The following is a 15,400-nucleotide window of genomic DNA, read 5'->3' as shown; positions in this document are numbered from 1 at the left end:
AATCCATGTGCAATGGAGATGAAGAGAAAACCGAAGTAGAAGTTATGTCCGAAGCAGGAGGGGAAATAGCAGAATATGAAGATATGCTTCCATGCTTAAAATTTTGTTGAAAATGTGCAAACCTTAATTGAAGAAGCAAAGAAGAGCAGTGACTGGAACAAATGGAAAAGTGCCATTGAGAAGGAGCTAAAATTTTTGAAAGACGCTCGTACTTGGACGTTAACAAATCTTCCTGTTTCAAAAAAGGCCATTGGCAACAAATGGGTATTCAAAATAAAAAAGGATCAATTTGGAAATATCAGCAAGCACAAAGCTCCTTTGGTTGACAAAGGTTTTGCCCAACGAAGTGGTTTTAACTATACCGAAACATATGCACCTGTAGCAAAGCTAACGACTGTACTAGTACTTTTAACTGTAGCGAACAAAACTAGCATGTACATTCATCAAATGGACGTGAATTCGGCGTTCTTGAATGGCAACATAAATGATGAAGTTTATATACCACAGCCAGAAGGTTTTGAAACAGACAATCTCGTTTGCTAATTAAATAAATCGTTGTATAGTTTAGAACAAGCTTCAAGAATGTGGAACGAGCGATTTTATGAACTTATCATTTTAATTGGTTTCAGTAAAACAAATTCAGACTATTGTCTTTATACAAGGACTCCAATGGAATACAATTTGCAAATGATCAAAGGTGACAAAGTAGACACTAAATACCCTTACAGGGAACTCATTGGCGACCTGATGTATAAGATGATGTCTTGTCGTCCAGGCTTGAGTGCTTTGGTGAACTGGTTTCACAGAAACTCACTAAAAAACATTTGAAACGCTTTTTAAGGTATATCAATAAAACCATAGACTTTGAGCTGGTGTATTTGAAGACAGATGACGGATTGCCTTTGCAAGATTAATGGGGAAATGACACAAATGACAAAAAATCTTTCTCAGGGTATGTGTTCAAAGTTTTTAATTGTACAATTTATTGGTGTTCCAGAAAACAACAGGCAGTTAGCTTGTATTGAACGAAAGCTGAATATGTAGCTTTATATAATGCTGCATGCGAAGGAATCTGGCTAAAAGAACTACTTTGTGATCATGGTATAAAAGTCGACACCGTTCACATATTCGAAGATAATCAATCATTCATCAAAATAGCAGAAGAATCAAGAGAGCACAAACAAATTTAGCATATTGACATAAAATAAAATTTTATAAGAGATACTAATCAACTCGGGAAAATTAAAATAGCATTCATACATTCGAAGAATCAGAAAGCAGATATGATGACAAATGCTTTACCTAAATCTCAATTTAGTGAATTACGAAAACAGTTAAGAATTTATCATCAAGCTCAGGAGGAGTGTTGAATTATTACATTTGCTTTAAATTAACTTTATTATCTTAAATATTTGTTTGTCAATATTTTACATTTTTATGAATTACTTCTGAAAAAATTCTACTGCTGTGCTGTTGCTTTTCATCGAACAATAAATTGTTTATACAATTCTATTATACTAAACTGAATTATTACAATTGAATCTTGTGGGTAGTTAACATTTAATAATTCGAAAAACATATTTTATAATAAAAAAAATGATTTAACAAATTCATTCATTAATGGTTTACCTAAATTTTTATGCTAAATTTAAAAAAACAAGAAACACATTTGTTGACTTCTTTTGTTATCCATTGATGTACAGAATAATACTATTTTGTTATCGAAATTATTTTTAAAGCTGAAAAAGCCAAAAACTGTGTTGGTATATTTTTAAACGTCTAAAGTAACTTCGTTTGAAGACCTTATCTAGCATTTCCCAATATGTATGGTTGCCTTAAGGATGATGAAATAGAAGGGCATTCACTGCAAATATAGAAAAATATACATATATGTATAAAAACACAAAATTTCGTATTTATTTATTTCAACACATAAAGGCTTTACAAAATTAATTGTTAAATTATAGATTTTTTGCGAGATTTAGTTTAATTTAATTTAATTTATTTTTGAATTTAATTTAATTTAATTTCATTAAACTAAATTTATTTTAATTTAAACTAATTAAACTTAATTTGTATTGATTGACATATAAAGTTTGTTGTTAGAGTATCGCAACTTAGTGTGGAATAAAAATGTCTTGATTTGAAATAAAATTTGTTAATTTGTGAAGGATGTTTATAAAAAGGAGAGTTTTGTTTAATTAGCGAACAAGGTTCTGATTCGCATAAGGTTGGAAAGAAGAACAAACTTACTTTGGTTGTTGTTCAGATATTGTATTTAACAATTCAACAATATGAAGCTGAGATGCTAGCGGAAGTCTCACATTTTGGTCGATTCCATTGCAGAGTAATCTTATAAAAGGACTTGGTTCACCCTCCTTCCATTCGTGTTCTATAATGCACCCTATTTAAAAAACTAGAACTAAATTAAAACGCTATAAAAATAATACTTTACACATACCCGATGAAGTTGCGTAATATCTCAGATCTTTACCAGAATAAAATTTGGGTTTACATAATGTACGCTTTTGCCTATATATTATATTCTCTGATGGAACGCGATTAGTTTGTAAAATGAAAAAACGGAATTTTCCTTCTAGGGATTTATTTGCATATATGGCGGCCAAAAGATCTCCGTTCAGATGAAAATGTTTGTTATCTTCAGTTATCCAAATATGTTCGTGTTCGTTTTCATTATCCAAAATAATAATTACAATATATTTGAAATCTTTAAAATCGCTTTTGACAACTGAAATTAAAACAAAGGAATAATTTAATTTGGAATCACTGATGTTTATAAATTAATATATGTATGTATGTAATTCATTGACGATTTCAAATAACCATTTTGTTACAATTATTATAAGAGCATTGGAAATTATATACATACCTAAATCCTGTTGATATAATATATAAATACAAAATTGACACCGTTGACATTAATAAAAGGCAAGAGTACGATAACTCAGACAGTTACAGTTAAAAACAAGCATTTTTTACTACTTAAGCCTAGTACATACTTCCTCGTGAAGTGAACGTTCGCCAGGGGAGAAAGTGAACTTTTGACATTGCTCACTGGTACACACTTGTGAGTACACGTTGTGAACATTTGACTTCAGCTTCACCAACAGTTCCCGTACATTTTGCACGTGAATTGCCCGTGAACGAAAACTCTTCACTTTGTTCTCCACTCAGCTTCACGAGCAAGTTCACGGGTGAACCAAAAACTGAAATTTGTATGGGTTCACGAGATGGTTCACAAGTATGTACTAGGCTTTAAGGGGGTCTATCTCCCCTCGTTTAGGCGGGAGGGGCAACTTAAAAAACATATTATTTAAAATGGAAAAAATAGTTAAACAAATAACGGTTAAACTTACAATTAACTAACATTCTGTTCTATTAGCCAGTTTTTAAATCAAGTCAAAACTATGTTTAGTTTTTGAAAAAAATAATTTCATATTCTGTTCTAACAGCCAGTTCTTAAATCAAGTCAAAACTATTCGTAATTTTTGAAAAAAATAATTTCAAACTCAAAATTGGAGTAATAAAAGGTTTAAATCGTAATTTTTCAATACTTCAAGATTAATTAATATTGTTCTTATTTTAGAATTTTTGCTCTTATTTGGTTTTGATCAAAAACTGAATACTAGATGATCTTATGTCTTCTAGTTCTTGATAAAATTGAACATTTCCATAATATATAATATTTTATAATTAATATATAAAATCGGCTAGTTTTCACTTTTTGATCAAAAACAAATAAAAGCAATAAATTCTAAAAAACACAATAGTAGATAATCTTAAAGTTTTGAAAAATTACACTTTAAACATTTTTTTAATCTTTTTTTGCACAAATTTTGAGTTTAAAATTATTTTTTTTCAAAAAATTTGCATAGTTTTGACTTAATTTAAAAACAAGCTAATAGACAAAAGTTTTGGCTTTAAAAAAATGTAGAAAACTTAGTTGTAAGTACTTCCAATACTATTTATTAATTGTTTTCCATTTAACGTACATATTTTTTTAAACTGCCCCTACCGACTAAACGGGGGGAGATAGTACCCCCTCCCCATAGTAAAAAATGCTTGTTTTTAACTGTTCTATACAAATCCGTCATTAAACTTTGTCGCCTGAGTTATCGTTTTCTCCCCTGATAAAATATTTAAGAATGTGCTCAACGATTGAGAATCTTCATTCTTGATGAGCATCTTCTTAGATTGAGCAACTTACTTAGTAAATCGTTTACAAAAAAACGAAGCACGTAATTATATCAAGAACTTAACAATTGAAAACAAAAATGGAAATAACACTATATACATACATTTCATTGACCACAATTGCACGCACGTTCTGATAGTCACTATTTATTTTCACGTTTAAGGAATTCTATAAGAACGTCAGGTGTGCAACGAAAAGCTTTCTAATGAATTTAAAAAAGATGAATTTGAATTTACAAATGTCTTTTAAAAAGTAAAAACTGTTACCGTAATTTTCACCTTCCATATTTATGTATTCATAATAAATTATCAAAAGGTTTGAGTATAAGATAGATTCAAAAGCTGTTTATTTCCAACGAACCGGTTAAAGCTAATCCGTTAAATCTTTGTATTTGAAAACCATAGCTTTGTATATACAAACCATAGCACTCTCAGAAACTTTTAGGGCGACCGCATGCCGCATTATTGGCGTTAGTATCGTGAAGTGGAGAGATTAACGGGAACGAGAGGAAAATGTTATTTTCATTACTCAGCAGCTAGGGAATTCTTGCTAGTATTCGGACTAGTGTAATGTCGGGACAGTTCTAATTAATATGGAATTCGTGGTTTGTATTGAAATTACAACGCTTCTTTCTTGTATCATTTTTAATAAATTAATGAAAATAGAGGCTGGGATGCGACCCACACTGATAACTTCCCATCCAGTCTGTCTATTTGTCTTGCTTATAAGTTTGTAGGTTTTAGTGTTGGGTTAAAAAAGTTGTTAGTTGAATTATTCTTACAAATTTTAAAATCACCAACAATATTTTTCATACAAATAAATAGTTAAGTTTAAAAATCTAGTTTTGTTAAATAGATCTTTGGTCGAAAACAATTTTTTACCAATTTAAATAGCATTTCATAAATTTTTACAAATTGGATGAATGATATTAATTTGAGAGATGTCAAGACCGAATATCAATTTTTAATAAATTTGCGTACTATTTCTTGTAGATTATTTTTTGTTTAAATTTTTATTTTTTGCAAGAAATACTGTCAATTCGATTTTTCTCAAAATTTTACCAGATGTTAAAAACTTGATTTTTCGTGGCACACAATTGTTTTGGAGATAAAACTATTTTGTATTCGTAAAATTTTCGAGGTGACACATTTTTTTTAAATTTTTTTTTTATTTATAAAAAACCGTTAATTGTATTTTTTTAAAAAAAACATATTTGTTTGGTATCACGTTACAATATATAATAAAAAGTTTAAACCAAGTCTCTAGAGTTATTAGTTCGTGAGATATAACCCTAACAAAATGTTCACCTTGTTTTTAAACTGCTATGGTAAAAAAACCGCCCTCGCAATTTTATTGATAGCTCTTTCTGCATTTTTCTGCCTTATTATCTGTATAAAAAAATTTATTTGAAGTCGATATGTCCTCTGGTTCTTAAGGTATGGATAACGAAAAAACATCGCGAATGTACGGACGTACACACGCACGCACAGACATCGTTCTAAAAATCTTTTATTTCTACTCTAGGGACCTTGAAACGTCGAGAAATGTCAAAATTTTCAATTTGACAAATCGGACCCATTACAATAACTTTTTTAAAGGTATTAATAAAGCTCGGACATAAGAGCAAGAGGACATACAAAACTTCTACATATTTTTTTAGGTAAATTTTGTTTGGAGAATTTATTATAAGATAAATTATTGAAAAGGTGCCAAAGATCAATGTCAACATCTTATATTCTTGAAAAATCCATGCATTCATAAATACTCAAGTCATTTAAAAAATTCTTCAACCTTAGAAAACGTCAAAATTAAAGTTTCCTTGACTCATAAGGTAATATCATAAGATAATAAAAATTTAAGATCCAATTAAATGATTTATTTTATTAAAACTTTCAATAATTTTTAAAACTCCATTTCAATCGAATTACGAAAACAAAATTGTTGGTAGATAAGTGATCAAATCTTTTAAATTTATTTATCTACTAATTCCTTAAAAAATTTTAAATTATAATTCTAACAATATTAAAATCATACACAAAATTGTATTTCACCTGCTTTTTTCTATCTAATCAATCTAAATCTAAAATCAAGTAATCCCATCTTTTCGCAGGGCCAAGAAGTAAGATTTTTTTTTTACTTTTACCAGTTTAAGACATATTTTATATGTCCTGAAGTCTCAGCCATTCTTTCTTAGGTTTTTGATATTTTATTTGATTATCATTTAAATCAACAACAAAATAAAATCGCATAAGACTTAAATAAAGGTAAACCTCTTTTTGAGTTGAATAAAGTAAATATTTGATAAGAAAAAAATTTAAAAAAAAATATCTTTCTTTAATAACAAAAAATATTATCGTTGTATGTGTTTGACCAAAAAAAAAATATTATCTACAATTAATAAATGGACCGAACTTCAATAATCGCTCAAAAATTATAATTCTTCATTTAATAAATATAAAATTAAATATTGTAAGCGGAAAACACTTTCTTTCTTTTCACGGGTACTGCCTCTTCCGAGGAATTGTCAAATTCTCCAAGAGTAACTCTTGTCATGAAAAAGTGCTTTCTCAAATTAGCCGTTCGGATTCAGCATATAAACTGTAGGTCCCCTGCATTCCTGACAACATTACTCGCACACAGGAATGGTTGAGAATTGTAAGTCACTAGGCCCTAGTTCTCAACGGACTGTTGCTCCACCCAATTTTATTATAAGCGGAAAACACACACGTCAATACTTTTACGCACAATCTGAAAACGTATTCTAATTAACTGACAAAATGTCTTCTTTGACAGATTTGTCAACTTATCGGAAGTTAGGTTACTTTTCAAAATTGCAGAAAACAATTTCAGTATGATAGGGCTTTAAATAGCCCATTAATTAATTAATCATTTATTTCAACAAAACGCAGTCTTAATACATAAGAAATCTATTTGAGAATTTGGCGTAAGGCAAACTAAAGCAAATAATTTAATAATGGGATTTCAACGACTACTTTTTAAGTATAAAAATGTTAATTTTGTTAAAACTGATTGTTTTCTTATCTATTTTTATTAATATAACATGTGTGTTTTATTTCCGTAATTTTTGAATATATACAAATATATACAAATTGAATATATAAAATATATAAAAGTTGAATATAGTAAATATTTGATAAGAAAAATTTAAAAAAAATATCTTTCTTTAATAACAAAAAATACTATCTACAATTAATAAATGGACCGAACTGCAATAATCTGCTCAAAAATTATAATTCTTCATTTAATAAACATAAAATTAAATATTGTAAGCGGAAAACACACACGACAATACTGTTACGCACAATCTGAAAACGTATGCTAATAAAATGTCTTCTTTACCAGATTTGTCAACTTATCGGAAGTTAGGTTACTTTTCAAAATTGCAGAAAAAAATTCCAGTATGATAGGGCTTTAAATAGCCCAGATATAATAATAATTGTTTGTTTGAATTAATCATTTATTTCAACAAAACACAGTCTTAATACATAAGAAATCTATTTGAGAATTTGGCGTAGGGCAAACTAAAGCAAATAATTTAATAATGTGATTTTAACGACTACTTTTTAAGTGATAAAAATGTTAATTTTGTTTAAACTGATTGTTTTCTTATCTATTTTTATTAATAAAACATGTGTGTTTTATTTCCGTTGTTTTTGAATATATACAAATTACCATGAACACAAATAATTTCTTATTGAAACTACAAGATTTTTTCATTGATATTGGGCTTTAATTCGGACAAACTTTTAATATTTCTTACATTTTTGGGCATCAATTTTTTTTTAATGTGGGCTATTAACTTCGATACATGGCAACACTATTCTTTACAATACCTACCCTATATGCATTTATGTATTTTAATATGTCAATTGAAAATGTTTGATTCGTTTAGGTGTTCGTTCACTGGCTCAAAGGACTAGACTTATCTATTTTATAAAGGTATAGGGTGCTCCACAATACTCGCAACGTTTTGTTACATTTAAAATTTACGCTATTTAGCAGTGTATGTTGTATTAATAAAATTTAGACACATTTATGCGAAATGGTCATACACAATTCTAATAAAAGAGCGCTGCCATTTATCCCTTCGCTATACAAGGTTGCTATTGTTTTGCAAAAAGATCTTTAATCATTCTTCCAAAAGTTCCAGTTGACTCAGCAAGTCTGTTTTTTTTTTTGCGAAATAACATCTCTTCTGACGATGTGAATTTTCATCACGGCCGGCGCGGGGCGGCGGCTACAACAAAATATCCATAAAAAGCGACAGTCGTAAAGGAATATTGGGCCATTGGCTCATCTTATAGAAAATATTGTTTTCGACATTTAGTAATATGTGTATAAAGATCAAATAGTCAGTTTTTGTTGATGCAAATATTGAAAGCTGTAACAAATATTTTGCAGATTCGTTAAAATTAATGTTCTATTCTCAGTATTACGTGATTAACTGAAAGTATTGACTTCAAAATGATTTCATTCTGTCCTAAGTTTTTTTTTTAAATATACAATCTTTATTTGTTTATATTGTAAGCAATAAAAACTTTCGAGAAATGCTACTACAATTAGTAAAACTTGGCTTTCGACTAACAATTTGGTTAAAAAAAATAGATTTTGAAATCAAACTATTTCAGTCGTTTTGACTCAAGTGATCAAAGAAAGATATTGACTTTTTTGTCTTTATTATTATATATCTCACACAAAATATATATATTGATATTTTTTTAAAGTTTTTAGCAAGACGAACAGACAGACGGAATGAAAAGTTATTATTGTGGGTCGCATCCCAGCATCTTTCTTTCTATGCCACTGCCACTGCCCAGCATTGTATGATATCAAAAGTACATAAGTGATTTTTGTGTTGATTGCCCTTATTCTATTATTGCATTTACTGAAAATTTGCTGAGTGAAATTATAAACTCATCTGAATTGCTCAAGACTGACTACGAAGGCTTTAGAAAAGATCGGTGAGAAACTGAAACTTTGTTCTTGTTTAAAAAGCAAACAAATTCAATTAAATTTTTCTTCTGGTTTGATAGAACAATTATATGTTTGTGTTGAATTTTCTAAATCTGATTGTTTAAATAATAATGATAACAAAATTTATTATTATTTCACTTTTGAATAATAGTGTTCATCACAAAGCATTACATATATGTATCTTTTAATTCTGCCATTTTAAATCAATTTTCTGTTTCAAATTGTAATAATTATGTATATGACTTTTCTAAAGCCGATTACGTGTCGTTAAAATGGGAAAATTTCCTTTTAGCTCCTAGTCTTTAACTTACCTATAATGTTTTTGTGTGAGGTGATAGAAAACGTTTTTTCTAGGTTTTATACCGGCTAAATTAATAGAAAAGCAAATTCAATCTATTTGGTTTAATAAACATCTTTTAAATTTAAAACGTGCAATGACAAACGTGTACAAAAAGAGCAGAAAAGATGTCTCACTTCGAAGTAAATTTTGTCAATTAAGAAAAGAATATGAGTATTTGAAGAAATTTCTTCATAATCAATATCTTTGGTCGCTTGAGTCAAAAATCAAGCACAATATTCTAAAGCATTCTGAACTTTTATTAATACAAAGAGAAAATCACTAGGCATTTCTCCGAAATTAACGTTTTAAGTGATAACTTGAATGTTTTAAGTAACATGTTTGCTTCTTTTTTCCAGTCAAATTTTGTAAATCTTGATATTGAATGTACAAGTATACCGTTATGTGATGCTATAACTAATATTGGTCATCTTACTGTAACGGAAGAGAATATTCTAAAGGAATTATCTTCTCTTGAATCGAGGTATTCTCTTGCACGTGATAATATTATACCAATTTTCTTAAAAATTTGTAAGCTAGGACTTCTCAAGTCACTTCATATTCTATTTAATAAATCTTTATGTTATGGTGAATTCCTTGGAACTTGAAAGTGGTCTTTTATTACTGCTATTCATAAATCCGGCTCAAAAAAAATAATTACAAATTATAGGCCCATTTCAAAACTTCAGATAGTTCCAAAAATCTTTGAAGCTATTGTCAAAAATAAAATGTATGCAGCGGTTTGTAATAATATATCAGATTTTCAGCATGGTTTTGTGAGCAATAAATCCACAACTACGAACTTGGTAATTTTTTCTAATGCCTGCCTGTCTGCCTTAGAGAATAGACATCATGTTGACTCAATTTTTAATGATTTTTCCAAAGTTTTTGACAGCGTCCAACACAACATTCTGGGGTGGAATCGGCTAAGGTGATTGTTGACTATCAATTTTTTGATAGTCAAATTGACTATCATTTTCATTCCGTCTGTGTAAGATGATTCAACTCAATTCAATTCGATTGAACAATTTCAGAATCAAATTGTCAAAATTCGTTGTTGCCTTAGTGAAATTTTAAATTGATTCTTATAAAATATCTGAATAAAAGTTTCAAATTGGCTGATTTTGAATAAAATTCTTACTTTTCTTGCTTTTTTTCGAATGTCGTAAGCTTTGTCGGTCACAGGAATGTGTTTTTTAAAAGAAACAAAGTGAACTAAGAAAATTTTCCTGTCGTTTGTGTAAGCGTCTGGTACCTCTATTCGGAATAAACAAATTTGTTTGAAAACGACTATCACATTTTTTTGTGATAGCTTTTTAGGTATCAATTTGACTATCACCTTATGTAGATCAAATTATATCATTTTGATTGTCATTTATCAACAATCACCTTAGCCGATTCCACCCCTGATTAAGAAACTAGAATTTCTGGGATTTCCATTGAAATTATTATTGTGGTTGAGAAGCTACTTGATTGGAAGAAAACAATTTGTAAAACTTGGAGCTGAAATTTCTTCAGAGATCTTAAATTCTTCTGGTGTTCCACAAGGCAGCCATCTTGGTTCACTTTAATTTTTATTATTCATAAATGATTTGGTAGCACATGTTATTCACTCAAATTGCTTATTATATGCTGATGACCTTAAAATATTCAAGGAAGTTAGGACCGAATCCGATGTTTTTGTACTACAACGTGACTTAAATAATATTTCTGTTTGGTGTGATCGCAATGGACTATTTTTTAATATTAGTAAGTGTCTTAACTATATTTAAAATGTTTAACCCCATCTTATTTTACTATAATATTGCCAATATAAGCCTAAAGACAGTATCCAAACAAAAAGATCTAGGCGTGATTTTTGACGAACAATTTAAATTCTCCTGGCCTTACGACCATATAATACCAAAGGCTAAATTAAATGTTAGGTTTCTTATTTCGTTATGCTAAAGATTTTCAATATCCTTATACTCTCAAGTCAATTTACATTGCATTGATACGTTCATCTCTAGAGTACTGTTCTGTTGTGTGGAATCCGTATTACTCTTATACCCGGCTATTTAATTTATTAATGTTAGTTATGTTTTGTGTTTTGTACGTGTGTTAGGCTTTAATTGTATTATTTTCTTACTAACAACTAGCACACGTACTTATATGATGAACCTCTGATCGTATTTTTACGCTTGCTATAAACTAACTACTTTCTGAATATTCTGAAATGTAAATAAATGATAACTAAATTAATCGCCAGCCCATCTGCCTAAAGTAAGTTTTGAATATTTAAAAATAAACTAGTATTTTGCACACTCTATAAGAATTATCTGTTGGTGAGGTCTATGAATCAAAATAAGGTTTTCGAGTGAAGTATGGGACACCATTATCATACATTCTTGTAAATATGAATATTCTTCTTTAGATACTTTTCCAATCAACTTATATTTTTATGGGTTGACATTGAAATTTCACACCGTTATTAATAGTACAAACTTACAATTAAGAAGGCACACGCCTACTTACTTACTTTCTTTAACGTAAGCCTTCAACTCGGCATAAGTTTTATTTTGCACATTAATCTCCTCTACCACGCACATCAACGATTCAAATGTATTTCGCAGAAGTTTAATGTCTTCTTCGTTATTTTCAATTTTATTAAAAACATAAACATTTGCCAATTCGTTTTTTGGAACAGGTCTTGGAAAAAAATTACTTATTAAATTTAGCATATTACACATCACAGATATTTTTATTTTGACAGAAAAATAATGTTATAGCTAGAAAGTTACAATAATTTTATTCACTTGCAATTGAAAAATAGCGTGATATTGAAGGGAACTCAAAAACAACATTGCATTTATATTTTTTATTAATGAATCATCTGTAAACGAAATTTATTGATACCGTCTGGTATTCTGTACTGTATACAATGGAATTTATTCATAAGAATATCAATATTATCATTTTGTTAAGAAAAGCTTTTTGGAGGAAACAGTGCTGTCGTGCAAAATTGAGTGTTATTAGTTACGAAACAAAATAAAAGTAGTGATCGCTTGATACCGGACAATAATTTTCAATTCATTTAAACGTAAGGAGAAATAATTTCGAAAACAATATGGGCATATGGGTTATAACAAAATAATATTATAGCGCGATAATTAGGTAGATATAATAAAAATACATATACTTTTTTTCTGATTTGGTTGGAGCTGTTTTTGAAAGCGGAAAAATATCTTTCAAGTCGTTTACAAAAACAGAGGCTGAGATGGGACCCGCACTGATAACTTCCCATCCCGTCTGTCGATTTGTCTTGCTTAAAAGTTTGTCAGTTGAAATTAAAATTATACGAATTGAATGAATGAAATTAATTTGCGAGATTTTAAGAACCGAACATCAATTTTTACTAAATTTGTCCTATTTTTTATAACAAAAAAAAACTACTGAATATCGAAAAGAATATTTGCTGTAAAATAAAAAGAGTTTGAAGATACTATTTTTAATTTTTAAACGATTTTTGAGTCGTAAGTACATTTTTAGTTTTAGTATTGTTTTTTCATTAAAACAGTCAATAATATTTTTCCTCAAAAATCAATCAATCAATCAAAAGCAGTTTAAAGCCAATATCTCAAATTTTGGAAAGATATTTGAGTCGAAAATCAATTTTTACCAACATTTATTATTTTTTTTGTTTGGCTTTTATTTTTTGTAAAAAAAAACCGTCAATAAGATTTTCCTCAAAATTTTACTGAGTGTTGAGAGCAATATTTTTTAATAAATAAAAGTACTTTTAAGGAACCCAATATCTTAAGGATTTGAAAAGATATTTGAACCGAACATCAATTTTTACCAACTTTCATTAATGTTGTTGCATATGATTTTTTTTTTTGTAAGAAAACTGTCGATTATTCTCGAAATTATTCCGAATGTTGAAAACAATATTTCTTATAAGATTAAATTAGTTAAAAGCCATAATCTCAAATTCTTGTAAATATATTTGAGTCGAAATTCAATTTTTACCAACCTTGAGTATTGTTTTTTTTAGATTTTTTTTTTTAACAATTAATTCGATTTTTCTCAAAATTTTACCAGATGTTAAAAACTTTATTTTTCGTTGCCCAAATTGTTTTGGGATAAAATCATTTTGTATTCGTAAAATTTTCGAGTTGACAAATTTTTTTTTTGGTTTAAAAAACGTTAATTGGATTTTTTCAAAAACTATACCTGTTTGGTATCACGTTACAATTTATGATATAAAATTTAATTCAAGTCGCTAGCATTTTTGGTTCTAGAGATATTTAGGGTTAATCAACATTTTTAATGTTTTCTTAAACTGCTATGCGAAAAAAAACCGCCCACGCAATTTTCTTGAGAGCCCTTTCTGCATCTTTCTCCCTTATTATCTGTATAAGAAAATTTATTTAAAGTCGATATCTCTTCTGGTTCTTGAGCTACGGACAATGAAAAAACGTACTGGCCATAGACATCTTTCTAAAAATCTTTTATTTCGACTTTAAAATTTCAAAATTTTCAATTTGACAAATCGGACCCATTACAATAACTTCCTATTTGAAGTTAAAAATAGCAATAATGCGTAATTTTGAATATTTTTTTAATTTAAACAATGTACCTATTTAAAGTCTTTTCATTTTAGTAAATGTTACCATATTGGTTTTATTGACAAACGTATTTATTATACAGAGTTTGTCGCAAAAGAAAGTCCAAATTAAATATAGTGATAGGCCAGATCATGACCTTTCGGAATTTTGTAACTTGTTTATCCCGAATCATAACGGTTTTCGAGTAAACGCTGTTTTTTTTAAATTTGACTGAACTCCTACTTTGGACTGCTCTTTTTCTTACCCCCCTTCCATAGTTGATTTTTTTTTATTTTTACATTCAATTATTGTTCAGTAATGAGACTTTTTTTTGCACATTCAAAATATTTTGTTTTTGTAAACCATTTAAAAAAATCATAAAATCACCTCAATCATTGAAAGAGTGTCCTGAAAAAAAATAGTTTCACTTAATACTTGTTCTTACTTTTAAAAATGTTGCTAGTTTGTGATTTTTACAAAAAATTATCAATCTAACCCATGCAAATTTAAAATCACAAGTCAATTTCAACTAAGTCAAGCGTCGTGGTTTGAATAAAAATTAAAATACATTTCTGTGCTGTTTTTTGTTGTTGTTTTTTTTTTATTTATTCTTACAGTTTATTTTTTAACAATATTTTCTTACTTCGTTATAAAATTAGTGACATCTAATATAAATTTTAATAAAAAGAAATTTGCTTAAAATAACGGTCTTAACTTTGCGACTCCACGTAAAAATGTTAATTTATTTTTGCCAGAAGTAATGTCAAAAGTAATGGCGCTTATTAATCTTGCACGGAGTTATGGAGAATATTTTGGGTGGTATGGAGAGAGTGATTTTGATAGGTTACTTAAAATCAACCGTGCAAAAAGTGTTCAATAGGAACAACCTACAAGCCTTTCATTTGTAACGAACTTAAACTTTACTTTCAATAGACTATACTCAAAGAATTGAATTTTTTCAGGTGATGCTCCGAACGAGAGAAGAGGTTTAAAATTTGTCTACAAAATATTGTGATCCGACTAGCCGTTTTGCAAAAAAGATGAATTACATCCATAGTTATTAAGTATCTGCTCTGATGCCACGACGAGATGCCGCCTACAGTCAATGGAGACGTTACAAACTGGAGCACTTCCACAAATTGTATTACAGACTACGTAATCAAGTTTTCGTAATGGTCAGAACGGCAAAAAGACTTTATTATGAAAACAAACTTGGTTCTTTAACATCTGCCAAAAAATTATGGAAAAACATGCGTGAAATCGGTA

The 15,400-nt window shown here is 28.8% G+C and overlaps 1 protein-coding gene across 1 annotated transcript; it reads right to left on the bottom strand.

Annotated features, from left to right (window-relative positions):
- Positions 1-1,366: 1,366 nt before the first annotated feature.
- Positions 1,367-12,460, bottom strand: LOC129952263 (uncharacterized). Its single transcript, XM_056064768.1, has 4 exons — positions 12,067-12,460; positions 2,462-2,749; positions 2,254-2,404; positions 1,367-1,864 (listed from the first exon to the last, which is right to left on the bottom strand). The coding sequence occupies exons 1-4, from the start codon at positions 12,275-12,277 to the stop codon at positions 1,804-1,806; spliced, it is 711 nt and encodes a 236-aa protein (XP_055920743.1). The 5' UTR covers positions 12,278-12,460; the 3' UTR covers positions 1,367-1,803.
- Between the last annotated feature and the right edge of the window lie 2,940 nt (positions 12,461-15,400).

Source organism: Eupeodes corollae, chromosome 3, assembly GCF_945859685.1.
Source record: "Eupeodes corollae chromosome 3, idEupCoro1.1, whole genome shotgun sequence".
In the NCBI taxonomy this organism is placed as follows: Eukaryota; Metazoa; Arthropoda; class Insecta; order Diptera; family Syrphidae; genus Eupeodes; species Eupeodes corollae.
This window is presented reverse-complemented; position numbering and strand designations above follow the sequence as displayed.